The sequence below is a fragment of the Osmerus mordax genome, chromosome 23 (assembly GCF_038355195.1).
Source record: "Osmerus mordax isolate fOsmMor3 chromosome 23, fOsmMor3.pri, whole genome shotgun sequence".
Classification (NCBI taxonomy): Eukaryota; Metazoa; Chordata; class Actinopteri; order Osmeriformes; family Osmeridae; genus Osmerus; species Osmerus mordax.
Window position 1 is genome coordinate 2,653,255 of NC_090072.1, and position 18,056 is coordinate 2,671,310.

The 18,056-nt window shown below is 46.5% G+C and overlaps 3 protein-coding genes across 6 annotated transcripts; 1 reads left to right on the top strand and 2 right to left on the bottom strand.

Annotated features, from left to right (window-relative positions):
* Positions 1 to 396: 396 nt before the first annotated feature.
* On the bottom strand, positions 397 to 6,260 carry mfap3l (microfibril associated protein 3 like). Its single transcript, XM_067261814.1, has 3 exons — positions 6,045 to 6,260; positions 4,886 to 5,303; positions 397 to 1,863 (listed from the first exon to the last, which is right to left on the bottom strand). Exons 2-3 carry the CDS (start codon positions 5,157 to 5,159, stop codon positions 830 to 832), a joined length of 1,308 nt encoding a protein of 435 aa, XP_067117915.1. The 5' UTR covers positions 5,160 to 5,303; positions 6,045 to 6,260; the 3' UTR covers positions 397 to 829.
* Positions 6,261 to 7,544: 1,284 nt separating this feature from the next.
* Positions 7,545 to 15,126, bottom strand: aadat (aminoadipate aminotransferase). 3 transcript variants are annotated; one of them, XM_067261208.1, is made up of 14 exons: positions 15,044 to 15,126; positions 13,780 to 13,851; positions 13,438 to 13,606; positions 12,342 to 12,474; positions 12,174 to 12,248; positions 11,712 to 11,921; positions 11,408 to 11,473; positions 11,183 to 11,265; positions 10,553 to 10,649; positions 9,539 to 9,600; positions 9,370 to 9,434; positions 9,098 to 9,204; positions 8,420 to 8,521; positions 7,545 to 8,231 (listed from the first exon to the last, which is right to left on the bottom strand). In XM_067261208.1, the coding sequence occupies exons 2-14, from the start codon at positions 13,844 to 13,846 to the stop codon at positions 8,184 to 8,186; spliced, it is 1,284 nt and encodes a 427-aa protein (XP_067117309.1). In that variant the 5' UTR covers positions 13,847 to 13,851; positions 15,044 to 15,126; the 3' UTR covers positions 7,545 to 8,183. The 3 variants fall into 3 exon arrangements, with proteins under 3 accessions (XP_067117309.1, XP_067117310.1, XP_067117308.1); XM_067261209.1 differs by lacking the exon at positions 15,044 to 15,126 and adding an exon at positions 14,183 to 14,273; XM_067261207.1 differs by lacking the exon at positions 15,044 to 15,126 and adding an exon at positions 14,131 to 14,273.
* ino80b (INO80 complex subunit B) lies at positions 14,533 to 18,024 on the top strand. 2 transcript variants are annotated; one of them, XM_067261212.1, is made up of 5 exons: positions 14,533 to 15,327; positions 15,640 to 15,856; positions 16,012 to 16,169; positions 16,552 to 16,724; positions 16,885 to 18,024. In XM_067261212.1, exons 1-5 carry the CDS (start codon positions 15,285 to 15,287, stop codon positions 17,347 to 17,349), a joined length of 1,056 nt encoding a protein of 351 aa, XP_067117313.1. In that variant the 5' UTR covers positions 14,533 to 15,284; the 3' UTR covers positions 17,350 to 18,024. The 2 variants fall into 2 exon arrangements, with proteins under 2 accessions (XP_067117313.1, XP_067117314.1); XM_067261213.1 differs by having other exon boundaries at positions 16,012 to 16,157; positions 16,885 to 18,023.
* Positions 18,025 to 18,056: the final 32 nt, after the last annotated feature.

The window sequence follows — 18,056 nt, forward strand, 5'->3', positions numbered from 1 at the left end:
ATAATAAATCAAAATTCTAACACTTTTTTTTTCCTCATAAATGTTTTAAATGAATACAAATTCTGAGGGGCAGTTGAGGATGCTACCACTATGAAAAGGTATGAAGCCCTAGTCAGGTACATTCCATCACATCGTGTGAATACAGAGCTCCACCTGGCTTGCTCATGTAGGTTTGGTATACTCTATATCACAGACTCAGACTAGGGAGACAATATACGTTCAAATCGTCAGGTTCAGCATGCATGTTTATTATAGATCCCCCTGAAGCAGCGGGGTTGTTGGCGAACAGTGGTTTTGATGCACTGAGTCCTTTAAGACGTTGCAACTAAAGACGCTGTTCATTGTCAAGGAATACACGCTGAGGAAATAACAACTACAGTAAGAAATAAAAATATATTTGTGTGTGTGTGTTAGTGAAAGATTGCTTACCTGAATGGATTATGGGTTAATAAAGTACTGACAACAAATCAACATTGCCAGGCTGTATATGCCTCTTATGTTTTCTTCTTCTCATCATTACATTACTTATCAAATGACTTGATTCTCCCCTTGTGTACATTCAGCATGGAAATCCAGAAGCATGACAAATGACACAACGTCTTCCACTGGTTGATCTATTCTCCAGAGAGAAGATAAACCTCATACGAGGTTGACAGTTTGTTCTATTCGAACACACAGCCTAAAGATTTGTTCTTGACCAATTTTTTTTTTTTTGGGGGGGGGGGGGGGGACAGTTGTTTTTGTTTACATGTTGTTGTTGTTGTTGTTATTTACGAGGGGTAATGCATAGCAGAATCCTCTGTCTCTAGGGGTCGTTATGTGGTTGTCCTCACACATGGCTTTCGTATATCACCAGACCAGGTGGGCTCTGATTGGCCACCTCTGACTCCGCCTCCGGCTCCGACACCACCTCTGACACCGCCTCCGGCACAGCCTCCGACACTGCCTCCGACACTGCCTCCGGCACCGCCTCAAGCACAGCCTCCGGCACCACCTCAAGCACAGCCTCCTGTTCCGGCTCTTCCTGTTCCTGTTCCTGTTCGGAGCCCTGCTCCTCCGGCTCCTGCTCCAGATGCACGGAAGCCAATGGGGGAGGGGATGAGGGTGTGGTCTCTGGGAGGGGCGGGGCTTCGATGCTGCAGTACCCCGTGATGGCCAGCGGGGGGTGGATGGACACCTGGATGGCAATGTGCTGCGGCTGCTCGTGGAGGGAGGCGTCGTCGGAATCGGCGGCGGGCGACTCGCTCCGCTCCCTCTCCCGCTCCCTCTCCCGCAGGATGGTGAAGACGTCCCCGGCCCCGAGCATGCGGCAGCCCAGGTCGCGGTGGCCCTCGGGGGCCTGGCGGAGAAAGGTGTGCCTCATTTCCTCCACCCCCACCACCTCCAGGATATCCTCCATGAAGGTGCGGCAGTTCATGATGAGCGGTGGCAGGGGGATGCTGCGGGCCAGCTCTTCGATGTAGCGGGCGAACTCCATGGTCTTGAACTGGGTCACCTTGGCAAGCTCCAGGGTCTTGGCCGAGGTGATGATGGGGATGCGCTTGGCGATCTCGAAGGCCTTCTGGAGCTTCTCGGCGCCCTCGGTGCGGAAGAACTCGTTGATGGCCTTCTCCGTCTTCTTCAGGTGGCTGGACATCATGCAGAGGCGCGTGATGTTGAGCGCCATGATGATGGTGAAGGTGACGAGGCACACCACCATGTAGTAGACGCCCATGTCGCCGCGGGTGATGACCACTCGCAGCGTCACCGTGCAGTTGGAGGCGCCGTGAGCGTTGGACGCCACGCACGTGTACTTGCCGCGGTCGGAGAAGGTGATGGCGGTGATGTTGAGGACGCCGTTGTCCAGCAGCCACCACTTGCCATCTGGAGGGAGGGAGGGAGGGAGGGGGGGAGAGAGGGAGGGGGAAAAGGGAGAGGGAGGGAGGGAGAGAGAGGGAAGAGAGGGAGGGAGGGGCAGAGAGGGAGGGAGGGGGAAAAGAGAGAGGGAGGGGGAAAAGACAGAGGGAAGAGAGGGAGGGAGGGGGGGAGAGAGGGAGGGAGGGGGGGGAGAGAGGGAGGGAGGGGGGGGGGAGAGAGGGAGGGAGGGAGGTCTTTACAACTGAGCACTTTAGGATGATGGAGAATCAATGATCATCAGTGGTACAAAAAGTAAATAAGAAAACACAGCCACCTCCTGATCATCGTGAGGGAACTGATGTCTGGAGTGTGTGCATGGGGAAGGCTCTGCTGAGCCATGGCCAGATCACTGACATCAGCTCTTCTACTGCCTCTCAGCCACTGTGAGAGCGCGTCGAGGGCCCTGCGTCCAACCCAGACCTGCTTACTCTGCTTCCAAGCCTGAAGGGCCCTGACTCTTAACTTATTTATAGAATCAGTCCTTGTGACGAAATTGCATTATGCTTTGGCAATGGAGCTCAATTCATTCATTGCCAACCCTGCCCCCGGAAACTTATGAAATAAACTCTGGCAACAAACAAACAGCAATTAATTTATCTACAAAGGGTTTCCATTGAGCCATTAATATACTCCTGCAAACAGCACAGGCCGCCATGGCTCTCTGCCTTCGCTTACGGGTTAAGATCTTAGCGATGGAAAAATCGTTTTTATAGATGAGTTTGAGCCGGCAGTGACCTTGTTCTCTTGCTCTCTCGCTCTCTCGCTCTCTCTCTCTCGTGTTACATTTTTAAATAGGGGGAGGAACCAGGGGCTGCCAGGAAGAGTAGTTGCTAGGGGGAAGGTTAGGTACAAGTTCCGTCGTTTCTACGCAAATGAGCTAGACTGTGTACACGGGGAGGCACAGGAAGTATCTCACAGGATCTGGTTATGGGGTGAGATAAATGTTTCCTGATCACAAAAAAACATCTAAAAAGACCTAGAATAATATGTTCAGGAGGCCCGAGTACTGCTCGTATCCTACCGTTTTCCACCCCCATAACAAAAGCCCTCATGTTCACATCACAGGAGGGGAAGTTCACAGCAAATATGAAGCACTGCGCCACCATGCACCATCACTGCGCCACCATGCACCATCACTGCGCCACCATGCACCATCCACTATTTACCATCGACGTATCCTGTTACAGTCCTGCCTCAAGTCTGTGGTTTGTTACTGTGTAAGATGGCTGACGGTCTCCCCCCTCGGCTCCACCTCCTCCTCTTCCCCCTCCTCCTCTGAGCAGATTCTGACGGTCTCCCCCCTCGGCTCCACCTCCTCCTCTTCCCCCTCCTCCTCTTCCCCCTCCTCCTCTTCCCCCTCCTCCTCTTCCCCCTCCTCCTCTTCCCCCTCCTCCTCTTCCCCCTCCTCCTCTGAGCAGATTCTGACCGCTCCTCCCGAGTGGGAGGTTGTCAGAGAGAGGACCGCTTGGAGGGTGAGACAAACCTAGGAGGCTAAGCTAGGGGCTGTGGAAGCAGGCAACACTCACAGCTTGTGCCCCCCCCCCCCCCCTCCCTGCCTCACCCCCCCCCCCCCCCCCCCTGTTGTGTCCCTTGAAAAGCTGAATGAGAGGAGGAAATGTATGCCAGGCGACATTGGCCGGTGTTTCTGTGATGAGGGACACGGTTCTAATTTTACCTCATCGCCATCCCCTCTGCAGTGTTCCAGGCTTACTGCTGCTCAGTAGGCTGATTGTGTGTGTGTGTGTGTGTGTTGACATCCACACCTTGCACCTGGTACCTCTTTACTAATGACTTTGGTATGACAGATGATACGGCAGTGTCTTTGTGAGGCTGGAGAGCGAGTGAGGGAGAGCGAAAGAGAGAGAGGTTAAAAAAACCCAAACAGCACTGAGAATCCTGGGCAACCATGCAGCAGTAACTACTATACCTGTCCCAACAGGTTAGTAACAGAGATAGGTGGAGACAGTACAGTAGACTGCACATTCCAAATGAATAATAGAATCCCACTTCAGACAGAACGAGGTCTTCTAGAACTTTGGAAAAGATCCATGCAACAGGAAATAGGATCTGTGCTTGTTTAAGACACACTGTTGTTGAATAACTGTGAGCAGGCACGAGTTGCGACATGCCTTCCCTCGAACTAAGGGCCGCCCAAATTGGTCTCATCTAGGACATGTTCCAAAGGATCCATACCTTTTAAAGATAGTAACAATGACAGGAAGGAGGAGAAAGCTGCTTCTATAACTGTAGTCAGTTATTTAGAATTGCCTAGAGGAACTGATAATAATGTAGGCCAGCTAAGAATGGTGGCAACTTGTAGTAACTTGACACTATCTGTATTTTTTTTTCTTCATAATCTCATTTCTGTATGTACAGCCATGGCTATGTCAAGGCCAAGATATTGGGTATCTCTCTGTTGTGTTGTGTACTATGTATTAAGTGTCTTCTCTTACGCAACTGATTCTGAACCAGCTTCTGAGCTGGACAAAAAATGTAGAGTATCGAGATCATCATTGTTGGCGCTTTAAAGGGAGGGTTACTATGTTTAGATCCTCTGGTTTGACCACAGCGTTATTGCTACGATTATCTCTAAACAGCTATAATCACATCAGTATTCTTATACAGCAATATATCACTGTTGACAGTCTGACAGTGACCTTCAGATGAAATCCCTCTCTCTCTCTCTCTCTCTCTCTCTCTCTCTCTCTCTTTCTCTCTCTCTCTGTGATCTGGTTAGTGCACAAAGGGGAGTTCTTTAACAAGGCTGACTGACAGCTGTCAACCACAGATTATACACTAGGCTGGATGGTTTATGGTTGATTTTAAATTTTTATAGCAATATTTTTTGCCTCTACTGTCAATAGACATGACTTATATAGCTAGCAGAGTGGTGTTGGGAGAAGAATGATAGTTTTGTGAGCCTTCACGTTATCCAGCACAAAGATAAGTGCCACTGTCGTGGTGTGCCATTTGACGGCTTTTGACTCACCACTCATCTCCGTGTCTAGCTGCATTCCGTGGGAGTTGTACCACTGTATATTCGGGAACGGTTCTCCGGTGACGTTGCAATCTATCAGTGCGCAGTTTCCCTCCCGGGCGATGATCTGGCTAACTCCCTTAAACACCACGGGCACAAATCCACCATCTGCCGCTGTACCGTTCTCGGTTCTGTTTCCATCGGAAAAAGCCGATAAGGCCCCAGCGGTATAAACGGATATAACGGACACCAATACTCTGAATGCGAAGCCACCGGACCAATTCATTTTCTCGGCTGATAGTCGTTCAGTTAATAAAGGCTAAATTGATTTGTGTCATTCCACATATCTCTTCATCTTTCACAGATTGGTTATCTCCTAATGATGATGGGAGAGCGTTTGGTTTTCACCTCCGATTCTTCAAACATGTCACTGAAACAAAAAAACAGACCATCTTAAGGAAGGGTGCCAGTTTGTTACACTCGTACATTTATTTCTGTTAGAATACACCTACCAAATGAATACAATGCAGACCCTGACAAAAGACTTCGCTGTGACTGCGATGACCTCGTTAAGACTGCACACATTGGTTGTGTGGCATTATTTTTAGACAATATGTGGTGGTTGGCCACTAACTAGCTTCAGACTTCCAACGGGTTAGTTGTGTTGTTGCACTGAAAAACACAATTCGTTCGGTAGCTCAGCTGGCTCCGAGACCTACCGCAATCTAATCATTTGAATACTACTTGCATTCGGTCTTGGTCTATCTAGACTATGCTTTTTATATCCTAATTATCTGTTTTAAAGACAATTAACGTAACAATTCAATTGGAAAAGGGGAATGCAGTGCTAAGGGGGACCGGGGGGAAATTACAGTAACCCCGCTAGCTATTAAACGTACTAGATAGCCACCCAATGTTAACTGGTTTGCAACTAGTTGGATACACTTTTTAAATAATTTGGTATGTTTAAAATTCGAACGTTATCCATCAAAAAAGAAAGGGTTCTTTTCAGAACACAAAACCGATTATCATGATCTAGCTTGTTGGATAGCTAAAACCGAAGTATCGAGCAAGCTAGCTGGAAGGCTAGCACGCACACGACCCCTTATGTGGCAATAACGTTATCTTTGTCGGCTAACAATTTTCCAACAACGACGTCATGTATACTTACATCATAAATGTTCATCTTTTCCACTAAGATACCATCATAAGTAACCTTATTTAATAATAAACGTCAGCTTGTCGACGTTTTATGGCAACAACAATCCGCTACTCGTTCGCTGTCCCATCATCATCACCATCCACGTAGCTAGCTGTCCGCACGCTACGTATGTTGCTGGTTTTGGACGTTTTTCTCTCTAGAAAAATTACCACAGCAATAGCATCACATGAACTAGGCTGGTTACTGGATACGAAGACTCAAGTGGTCGACATGGGCATATGTAGGCTACTGTAGTATATGTAAAACATTTACAATAAAACGTTTGTGCTTTGTAGGCTATATTAAAATAGTTATTTTGTATTTAGCGTGATCATATAAAAGAATTAGGGTAAGTTAATATTTTCAAATAAATAGCAGATTACAATCAAGGATCATGCAGAATTCAAAAAACACCTACTAAGACTTTACAACACAAATAAAGTAGACTGAAGGGTCTCGTTCTCTCTATCTCCATTAAGTGCACGCTTCAGACAAGACCTTACTGTCCAAGGTCTCGGGGCAGCTTGCCAACAACCACTGCAGCATTCGATCGGATGTATTGACCCACTGTACTCACGAAGTGGTCAAATGACAATATACTCCATTAACGGTCCTCGGAAACACTACCCTTTTGTGTCAAAGACTTAACAAACCCACTACAATAAGTATGCACATTAGGGAAATGTATAGTTCTACAAGTAAAAACTAAATAAACTGTCTTTGAATTGAATTACAGTCACCACCAACAAGAGCTATTGCAAAAGAACACTGGGATAAATGTCACAGTGCCAGTGTTGATAGTTGGTGGCTTCGCTCAGCTTCACCCAGGTCAGTCATATTTGGCTTTCAGAAAACAATTATTGACCGACCTTCAAGCTGTTGTAATGAGTACAACTGACATGCTATATGAAGAAAAAAATATATTCCTCTAGGCACTAAACCAAATCAATATCTCACTTTAGAAATAAACCGTTTCACATTCTTTACGTGCTCTGAAGTGTTCATGGGAAAGCTAAATCAGTTACATTTACATTTAGTCATTTAGCAGACGCTCTTATCCAGAGCGACTTACAGTAAGTACAGGGACATTCCCCCCGAGGCAAGTAGGGTGAAGTGCCTTGCCCAAGGACACAACGTCAGTTTGCATGACCGGGAATCGAACCGGCAACCTTCGGATTACTAGCCCGATTCCCTCACCACTCAGCCACCTGACTCCCACAGTTATGGGAAGGAAGTAGATTAATATTCAGATTTCTTTGGGATAAAGCAGGACTATACAGTAAAGCTACCACTTAGGTGACTTGAATATCACCGCAGCCTTACAGCATACAGTACATATGACTCATAACAAAGTTTGCTTATGCAAAAAAGCTGAAATATCCTGAAGTGGGTCAGCACATGCTGAGGGCTGCTAGTGAGAAATGCGGGACCAAGTTCACATGTCTGTAGAATCTCAGAACAAATCAGAAACAGAATCAGAAGAAGCTTTATTCGCCATGTAAGTTCACACAAACATGTCCTAGAATTTGCTGTGGCAGGCAGGTGCATTCGATGAACTCCTAAATCATTTAGAGTCTCCACTTGTAAAGGCGAGCCTGACTCAAACCAAAACCCACTGCTGTGGGGTAGTGTGTAGCCAGCACTACGACCCCCACAGGGGCGTCTCACATCGTTTGCAGTGTTGGGGAGTGGCAGTTAAGTGTTTGTGAAAAAACGGCAATCGTAGTAAATTAGTTTCATTTTTTGTTCTTTCTTCCGTCACAATCCTCAGTATCTTACATCGATCGGTCCACAGTTAAACTAAGTCAAACTGCAATAAATAAAGATTTTCATTTGTGTGTGTGTGTTAAAGGCTAGTTTCAAGAAATGCTTGTTACAATGTAAGTCAAGTTTGCGATGCCACCAACAAATAATAACAGTAAAGACAATACTGTAACTGACAATCAAAACCAATCGAAAAACGATTTGCCATCTTTCCAACTGGGGACACTAGAAACACAATCACATAATGTCTCCAGGCTCCTATAAATCCTGGTCTTTGGCCTCAGGAGTAAATTGGGAACTTACTGTTCAAAATGTGTCTAAGATAATACTAAATCACTTCAGTTTTCATTTAATAAGAGCCTCCTTGATGAGAGCAGACAGCCTCTTGAAAGCCTGTTGAGGGCGAGAGACAAATGGAGAGAAATAAAGAGCGGGTGAGATAGAGAAAGGAAAGAGTGGGAGAGTAGGTGAGTTTCAAGATTAATTAACTGGATGACCTCAGACATCAATGATGTGTGCATACATAACGCATGTTTGCTTGTGTGAGTGAGTGTGATATGTGTGTCTGTGTGTCTGTGTACCTCATCAATCTGTTGTGGTGTGGAGAGGGAGAAGGCAGCTCTAACATAAGGACAGGGTTCTGAGCTGTTGATCATGAACACTCCTCCGGGGACTAGCAGCACCTAGAAGCACACACACACACACACACGCACACACACACACAGACAATACAGGTTAGATCAACAGACAATATCTCGGTGCACGTTTGTGTGCTCATTTGTACATCATTTCAGAATCAGAATCGTGTTTAATCGCCAAGTAAGTGTTCACAAACAAGGAATTTACTTTGGTGGGCAGGTGCATACGGTAAACATAATAAACATATTGAATCCTAAAATCTTTATTACGTTCTGTCCATGGCACTCAACCCTAACACAGTGTACGGCCTTAATTGTTCAGAGGAGAATGCTCCAATGCGCTCTATAATAGCCCAATTGTGCTTTCTAATTCTTGTCACACAGACGCCACGCTAATTCTTTTCATACAGAAAAGGGTTTGTGTGGAAGCGAGAGAGAGAGAGAGAGAGAGAGAGAGAGGAATAAAACGATAGGCCTTTGTGGATAAGGCTGCTTTCCATACACTATAAGCACACGCGCCTTGGCCTTAGTGCAAATCACCTGCTTTCCCTGATACAAAACAACAAAGACACGTGACCTGTCTTGCGTGCGTGCGTGTACATGTGTGTATGCAATACCGACCTCCTTCTCCAGAGCTTTCTCCATGATGAGCTGTTGTGTGTCTGAGACGTCCTTTAGTTTGATCCACAGGAACATGCCCGCTGCTGGTGCATGCCACTCAGCAACGTCTGCACACACACACACACACACACATACACACACACACACACACAGAAGGTACTGAGCCTTGATGTTGATTGATTGACAGTTATATCGATTTAGCCAAGGAACAGGGTGCTACAAGGCACTATAATGCTGCATGTTTTATGTTTAAAGGAGACTCGAATCGAAACCTGTCAGCCACTTGTCAGCAGAGGATATCATGGCATCTCGCTGTTTCCTGTAAAACTCAATCACCCTTCGAAGGGAAAAGAAACATGAGTTATCATTATATACTATGAGTTATTCATATATATTACTGCATCAGGGTGAGTGATGTGTGTGTGTGTGTGTGAGGCCTACCCATCTATATGGTTGAGGAAGCCCTCTTGGCCCCAGCCATGCAGCAGCTGAGAGACCATGAGCTGCAAGTAGAGGGAGATATAAGACAGCAGGACTGAATTCCCTGACCTATCCCATGCAGCTGAACCACACTATACAGTGGCACGGCACTTGGCTAGCGAACTCAGGTAGACGGCTAGGCTAGGAGGCCATAGTGGTGAGTTATCTGTTTTAGTAATTCGTGTAGGAAGATGTCTGTGTAAGACCAAAGGGAATGTCTGACGGCATATGATATCGTGCTGGGTCCTATCTTTCACATCCCCATCTCTTGTTACTTCCTCCTGTGAACTGTGGTCGAGATCGCACGGAACGCTGCGACGAGAGCAAAAAGTGCCTGTCAGCTCCAGACAGAGGGCAGGGGGGGCGGAGTCAGCACGGCATCAACCTAGGGAGTCAGTTGGCTGAGCGGTGAGGGAGTCGGGCTAGTAGTCCGAAGGTTGCCAGTTCAATTCCCGGTCACGCCAACTGACGTTGTGTCCTTGGGTAAGGCACTTCACCCAACTTGCCTCGGGGGAATGTCCCTGTACATACTGTAAGTCGCTCTGGATAAGAGCGTCTGCTAAATGACTAAATGTAAATGTAACCTCTAACTCGGCACTGATTAAAATGTCTCCCGTTCCCTCTGCCTAACCTCGTCTTCCAGGAAACGCAGTCAATGATTGCTTTGAGTGACCTTTCAAAGAAGGTTTGTGTTGTGATCGCTACCTGCATCCAGCCTAACAGTCTATTCCGAAAAACCATTTGGTGTGGGTTGATCTGTCAACACTTTCACAGTTTCCCCCGCCAGACTAGTCCCAGGAAAAGAGGCCCACGAGAGATGTAAACAGAGGCTCACACGGGACTTGTACAGCCCAGAAAACAATCCCATCACGCGTGGTTTCCCCGAAACACAGAGTAGCGCTGTGTTTTAAAGGAGAGGGTGTGGGGGGGGATTTGATAAGAGAGGGGTGTAAGCAGAGGAGGAGGTCCTTCCACCTGTGTGAAGGTGCTGGTGTGCATGGTGGAGGCCTGGATGTGGAGGACTACTCTGTCCACCAGGGGCTTGGGTCCCGTTACAAAGCCCATCCTCAGTCTGCAAAATCAAGATAACACACACACACACACACACACACACACACACACACACACACTGGTTACTCCAGTGGAAAAAAAAAACAATTTGTCAAGAGACCGTTCCTGTGTCCTCTATAGCTTTCCCACACAACACCACACCCACACATTGTGTGTGTGTGGTGTTCACTGTACACACACACACAAATAAATTGTGTGTGTGTATGTACAGGGAGTTGCATGAACTAATTAAATTGCTTGATGAACTGGAAAAACAAGCACTCAGTCGTAGCCCAAAGAGTAAACACACTGGTAAACGATGAGTACAAATCCTTGTGGAACAATCAATAACTGTTTAGGTCTACACCTTTGACCCTGTTGTTAACCCCTCTATCCAATCCATAGTCTGTCTGTTTGCCTGCCTGTCCACCTTCTCGTCTGCCTGTCTGCCTGCCTGTCCACCTGCTCATCTGCCTGTCTGTGTGCGTGTCTGTCAGCCTGTCTGTCTGCATGTCTGTCTCCCTGTCTGTCTGCGTGTCTGTCTGCTTGTCTCACCCTGAGGAGAGGATCTTAGAGAAAGAGTCTGTCCGGAGGATTCTACCATCTACATCCATGGAGAGAAAAGTGGGTGCCCAGGGCTGAAAGGAAAAGAGAGAATAAGAGAGAGAATTAGAAACAGGGAAAAACATTAAATTAGACACATTTAAAGGACGTCATTAAACAGTAGGTTTGGTAAGACAAACAACAAATGCATTCAGGGATGGATCTAGACCTTTTTACCTTATCAAACTGCAAGAAGTAATAGGGGTCATCCTCGATGATGAGCATGTCATACTGTCTTGCGAGCTACCCAAAACAGAGCAGCAGAAGTTAATTGAGCACCACAGGGGAAACCTCCCAACGCCTCGTCAGTTAGACCTCATTAACACTAGCGCACTACTTCCTGGTTCCCTTTCTTTCCCCCCATGCATGAGTCAGGAGATTCTGTCTTCTTCTTCTCTCTTTCAATCAGCTGACAGAATATGCGGAATATGTTATCGTTATGATATATTATGGGCTGCCCCAGCAGGAGTCACTGTCATACCTCATAGACTTCCTGCTTCCTCTGGGCTGTCATGGAGGCCCCGGTGGGGTTGCCCCCGTTGGGGATGGTGTAGAGCACCCTGGGGGCGGAGCTTCCGGGCCTGTGTACGTCCGACGGGTCCCAGCGGGACAGCACCTCCTTCAGGCCAGAGGGGATCATGCCATGCTGATCGCTGGGGACGTTAATGAGGTTACAGCCCAGTGGCTGGAGCTGAGGGCGAGGGAGGTAGGGAGAAAGAGAGAAAGAGAGAGAGACAGAGAAAGATAGAGGGAGAAAGAGAGAGACGGAAAAAGAGAGAGAAAGAGAGAGAGAGAAGGGGAGAAAGAGATAGATAAAGTGAGAGAGAGAGGGAGGGAGAGAGAGAAAAAGAGACAGAGAGATAATATAAGGAGAAAGACTACTACTGTGAAGGTGACAAAGGGACGTTAGGGAACAGGGAAACTAACTGTCTGCGTCTCTTACGGCTGCTAAAGTTCCAGAGTAGGTGGGGGCATCAAGGAGAACGTTGTCTCCGGGGTTCACTAACATCTCAAACACCTGCAACAAGAGGTCAGAGGTTCAAAAGGTCAGCGTCACCCTACAGGGGTCATGGCCAGAGGCACAGTGACCCTGAACCACAGTTGTGGTTACCTTGCAGAGTCCCTCCTGACTGCCCGTGGTCACACACATGTCCATCTGGCCTTTCTCCACGCTGTAGCTCGCTGTGGGAGGGTTGTGGAGGTTCTTCTGAAGGTTCTTCATCCAAGTCAGCAACTCAGGAATCCTACGAAACATAAACATCGGTCTGGTATTTCAGGTTTTCATATTTCAAAACGGATTATTATCAAACTTACATGAGCTTGTGAGTTTGGTTTAAATGTTATCGTGTATTTGTTATCTCGGGTGTGACAGATATTCTGACTGATTGTTGACTCTCATTTGTAAAGTGGTAGAAGCTTTAACCATTGTGTTTATATAAACAGAGATCTGTATCTTGTTATAGAAGGAAACACGTGTTTAAAAAGCACCATATTGTGCATCCAACACAAAACAATAGTGTAACTATTAAGTAATATAAGTGTCCAGTCAAACAGTCTTATCTTTGTTTTATAGCCGTTTAGGTGTTATCAGTGGGGATTTAAACCTATGCTGTGTATCAGTGGTGGCTGGAGCTGCGACCTCAGGCAGTGCTGTTTACTCTGAGAGCCATAAATGTTGATAAGGAGCTGTGAAGAGATAACCTTCACTGGCCACCTATTGACGATGTGTGTTTGAAAATGGGATTCCTACAGATGGCTCCCTGCGACAGAAGACTTTTCCACTTCAGCCCATTTCTTCATTCACAATGTTCAATTACATTACGCTCACTTTAATGTTACAGTCTTTAATGAGTCTCTATTTAATACGTACATCTACTATATACAGTGTACGCTATAGAAAAGAAATAGCTTTTCTGTGTACGTCGTTGTTCTCATACTGTATGCAGCCCAGAGTAGCTGGGTCCTAGTGCCTGTGGCCCAACTCTGCAGTCTCTCTCACATTTACATTTTACATTTAGTCATTTAGCAGATGCTCTTGTCCAGAGTGACTTACAGTAAGTACAGGGACATTCCCCCGAGGCAAGTAGGGTGAACTGCCTTGCCCAAGGACACAACATCATTTTTCACAGCCAGGGAATCGAACCGGCAACCTTCTGATTAATAGCCCTATTCCCTAACCCCTCAGCCATCTGATCGCCTGCTCTCACCCGCTGGATGCAGAGTACTGCAGAGCCCTCTTCATCAGGGGCTCGTCGAATGTGACCGCATCACCGTTTTTCAACCGGATGGTTGCTGACAGGAAGGGGAAGGTGTTAGGGTTGGGTGCCCCCCCGGCCAGAGAGATCATTGAGGGGGGGGAACGCTGCTGCAGCTCAGCTGGGGGGAGGGAGGGAGGGCAGAAGAGGGTGAGGAAGAGGAGAAGGTGGGCAACTTGCAGAGGGCGAGTATTTTAAGTGCTATACTTCATCACAAGTGATGTGTGTATAACTGACAAAAGTATGAGGGGCAAATAAAAGCGGCAACATTTTTTTAATTTTTTTTGGACTTACTCAGCATTCGAATGGGAGAAGGCTTCCTAGCTGCACTGACAGCAGTCAAAAACCGTGAGTAATTCATGATTCCTGTAGATATAATTTATAATGTGGGTTAAATATCAAGGCGCTAACTAAAAACAAGTATATGCATAAAATGGTTTAACAAACATCAGTGTGGTATATCATCTGTGGAAAAGTTGTTAAATCTACCCAGTTGTTGTTACAACAACTCAGAAAATATTCATTAGTTTAATGTGCATGAGACACTGCCGTATAAATGATTAACACATAATTATCTAGACCAATTATGCCATGCTGTCAGATGAATGCAGGTGTCAATATAAATACATTATATATTTTTCTTACTGGAAATGTAAACACAGCCAGCAGCATGTTATGTTGCTGCAATTGTGCTTACTGTGCTGTATTTCAAGCAAGCACGGAGAGTTGCAAGGCGATTACAAAACAAGATGTTTGCATGGATTTATACTTCTTAGACTTAAAATGTAAGTCTTAAATACAAAATGTCTAAAGTTCATAGAGCAAGGATCCAAAACTTATTATTAAAATCGTACTTGACCACGTTGGGTTTACATGACTGACCTTGCGTATCTTGAGCTCAATTACAGTGGCTTCTGGACAATGTAGTTTTTACATTGGAATGAAACTATCAAGCGGTCAATATAAAAACTACAATACCCAAACACCATCCGTTGACCTGTAACGGCGTAGGACAACTGTGCAAACCAACAAAATGCAGTGGCTCTTCCAATCATAAACATCAACGAGACACAATTAACAATTTCATAATTCGGTCCAAATATGCTCCTTATTTCAAACTAAAACGTTTGGGTTCTCGCTCGGTAGTCTACTAGTTTAACATCCACGCGGCTAGATGGCAGTGAAGAGTTGTTTGGCGTACCTGAACGCTGCGAGGAATCAAATGCCTTGTTGTTATGATAGCTGCTAGCTGGGATACATACTGACTACATTTGATCTACATAACTAGATAGGAGCAAGGGCTTGATTCGCAATTACCACTGTTCACAAATCTGATTAGCTTGTTTTTTTCCAAGTAGTAACTGGCTGGATAACTATCAAAAGTTTTGTTCAATGGTAACCGCGTTTGCATTTCGTGTGTTGTGTTAGCAACAACTGTAGCTAGCTAGATAGCTGTCATGCTAAGCAGCTAGCTACTGTCATTAATACAGGTGTAAGGGTGTAATTCGGTGTGTGCAATGCTGTATAAAGCTAGCTAAGTGAGACATTTTTTACTTACCAAATCTGAATTGTGTTTGTACGACTTATGCTTGACAGTTGCGTGTACCTTCCTAGGCGACACGGAAAGGCCATCAGTTTTCTAGCTAGATTTGAGCCCTGATTACAGATAACAAAACATTGGACACATGCGCATACATTAGACATAATTAAAACGTCTCTGACAATGTCCTGGCATTTACTAGCGTAAAGTTGCAACCACGCCCTGGAATCTGTCGGTTTCGTTCATTACAGTAGCATCAATGGGGAAAAAGAAAGACATGATTCACCCGAGGTTTCTTATCGGTGAGTTGTTTAGAGCTGTATGATTTGCTGTTGTTTTGTGCATCATTTAACAATAGTTGTTTCAGTTGTATTTTTATGTTGTATTTTAATGTAAGAAAATCACTTAAAATAGCTTGTTTGGATGCTCTTGCGTTATACTTTTAAAGGTCGCGTTCAAATCCCCCTTCTGTGCGTCGCTTTGGATAAAAGCTTGTGCTAAACGGATACATAAATTGCATTACATTAAAAGTGTACAAGTGGTGTAATCGACATTGTGAGACTGCACCAACTGGCCGTGCACCTCAACTCCTGTTCCTCCTTTCCTATCGTTAGGTGATGGCGGTATCGGACTACACGGCGGCGTCCACAAGCGGAAACACAAAAAGCACAAGAAGCACAAGAAGAAGCACCACAGGGACGACGGCCACGGCTTCTCCGAGGCTCTGGAGTCGGACTCCGGCATGGTAGTCCGCCCCCCTCCGCAGCTCCGACCCCCTCCACAGCTCCGGCTCAAGATCAAACTGGGAGGTCAGACACTGGGGACAAAGAGGTGAGCTGGGATTCTAACGGCAGGACGTTTCCCAGTCAGGCGAAGGCGGCAAGATACATCCTTCGTATGTCCTCCTCAGTCAAGTCGAGGGGTATGGTTGCGGTGCTTGTTTTCCCTCTAAGCCTATCTTCTGTCCCCCCTCTCTTCGGAACCAGCGTGCCAACCTTCACCGTGCTTCCAGGGGTCGCCCGCCCTCCCTCTCCATTGATGATCGTTGATGATGATGACGATGATGACGACGACGATGAGGAAGACGAGCCCTCCGAGGGGGTTCCTCTGGAGCAGTACAGGGCCTGGTTGGGTGAGTCCCAAGGTGTCTTATCTATTCTTGACATTATTACACTTTCCTTTCCCTTTTATAAATGTTTTTCTTTAGTGGCAGGGTAAATACTTTGATTTGAAGTGAAATTAGAAATTGTAATAGTTAAAGTAAATAGTAAGTCATATGGATCACCCTACTTACCGTACCTCAGTGGAGATCTGCTGAATGCCAGTGAGAATATATATGCTTTGAACTGTACAGCATTTGACACTGAGTGTCACTGAAATATATATATATATATACTAATTGAAAATTTCTCTGAAAATGTTCGTAAAAAGCCCTCCTTTTCCTATAACATTCCCATGCTTAGTTTGTCTGTCAGATGTGTTACATCAATGACTCTCTCGCGACCCACCCATGTCCCCTGACCCAGATGAGGATAGTAACCTGGCCCCGTCCCCACTGCCAGACCTGGACTCAGACTCCATGCTGGGGGGGCCGGTGGACGAGGAGGAGAAGTGGCTGGACGCCCTGGAGAAGGGAGAGCTGGACGACAACGGGGAGCTGAAGAAGGAGATCGACGTGTCCCTGCTCACGGCCAGACAGGTCAGGATAGAAAAGAGCCGGGCTCTGCCTGGGCACCGGAGACGGTCATTTGCAGACTGAATCGGGTGTCTTTTGAGGTGTGATCTATGATAGGCCTGCGTGTCTGCCTGTCTGTAATGCATGGACGTGTGTCTGCGTGTGTGCGTCGTCCCCCCTACAGAAAGCCCTTCTGCACAAGCAGCAGAGCCAGCCCCTCCTGGAGCTGCCCATGGGCTACAAGGAGAAGGAGATGACGGCCGAGATGATGGTGAAGAGGGAGGAACGCGCCCGTAAGAGGCGCCTGCAGGCCGCCAAGAAGGCCGAGGACAACAAGAACCAGACCATCGAGAGGCTCACCAAGACCAGCAAGGCCAAGATCAAGAGCATGCGGGAACGCAAGTCCAAACAGGCCCAGTGCCCCATGGTCCGCTACAGTGACTCTGCACAGGGGATGGCCATCTCCTTCCCCACTGGGGTGAGCACCCCAGCCACCCAGCCTCCTCGCCCGCCGCCCCCAGCCCCAGCAGTGTGTGGGGTGGCTGGGTGCACCAACCTGAAGAGGTACTCTTGCTCCAAGACTGGGACTCCACTCTGCGGCCTGGAGTGCTATAAGAAGAACATGATACTTGTGGAAAGCGTTGCTTGAACTATGAAGACACTCTAGACCAGGGCTGCCCAACCCTGCCCCTGGAGAGCCAGGGAAGAGCTAGGTTTTCCTTCCAGCCTTAATCCAGCACACTTGATTCAAATCATTAGCTGGTGGACAAGCTGAATCATGTTTGTTTACTACTGGGTTTGGAGTGTAAACCCACTGGAGGATTTGTTTTCCAGGAGCAGGGTTGGACAGCCCAGTGAGGACTCTGCACTGCAGCATGGATTCAGCAGACTCTGAGCTCGATTCAAGGGCAGAATGGAGGAGTTCTATGATTTTGTTTTTTGTCAGATTATATACAGTAAAAATACAAAATGCTCTTGTCCCCCGTGTTCAATGACGTTTCATTTGCCTTTCTGGTGAGGATCACAACCTAATTATGTGAGCCAAATCAGTGTCTTGTCAGAGCATGTCAAGGCCTGCTTATTGATCACAGCCACGGTCCAAAGTCAATGCACAGACAAATTATGATGTAGAAGACTTATCATAGGAGTGACATACTTCTCTTAAAATGAGAATATTTCTTTACCCAGTGGCACAATGATGTTGATCAACGTAACATCAGTGTTCAATAAATTGTAAAAAATAAAAATAATTTTCTTTTTATTAACAGTCCCAATGCGCTACAGTATTACAAAATCCCATTCCCATACAAAACACTGTACATTTTTAAATAAAAAAATCAAACAAGCTCCTCTTTT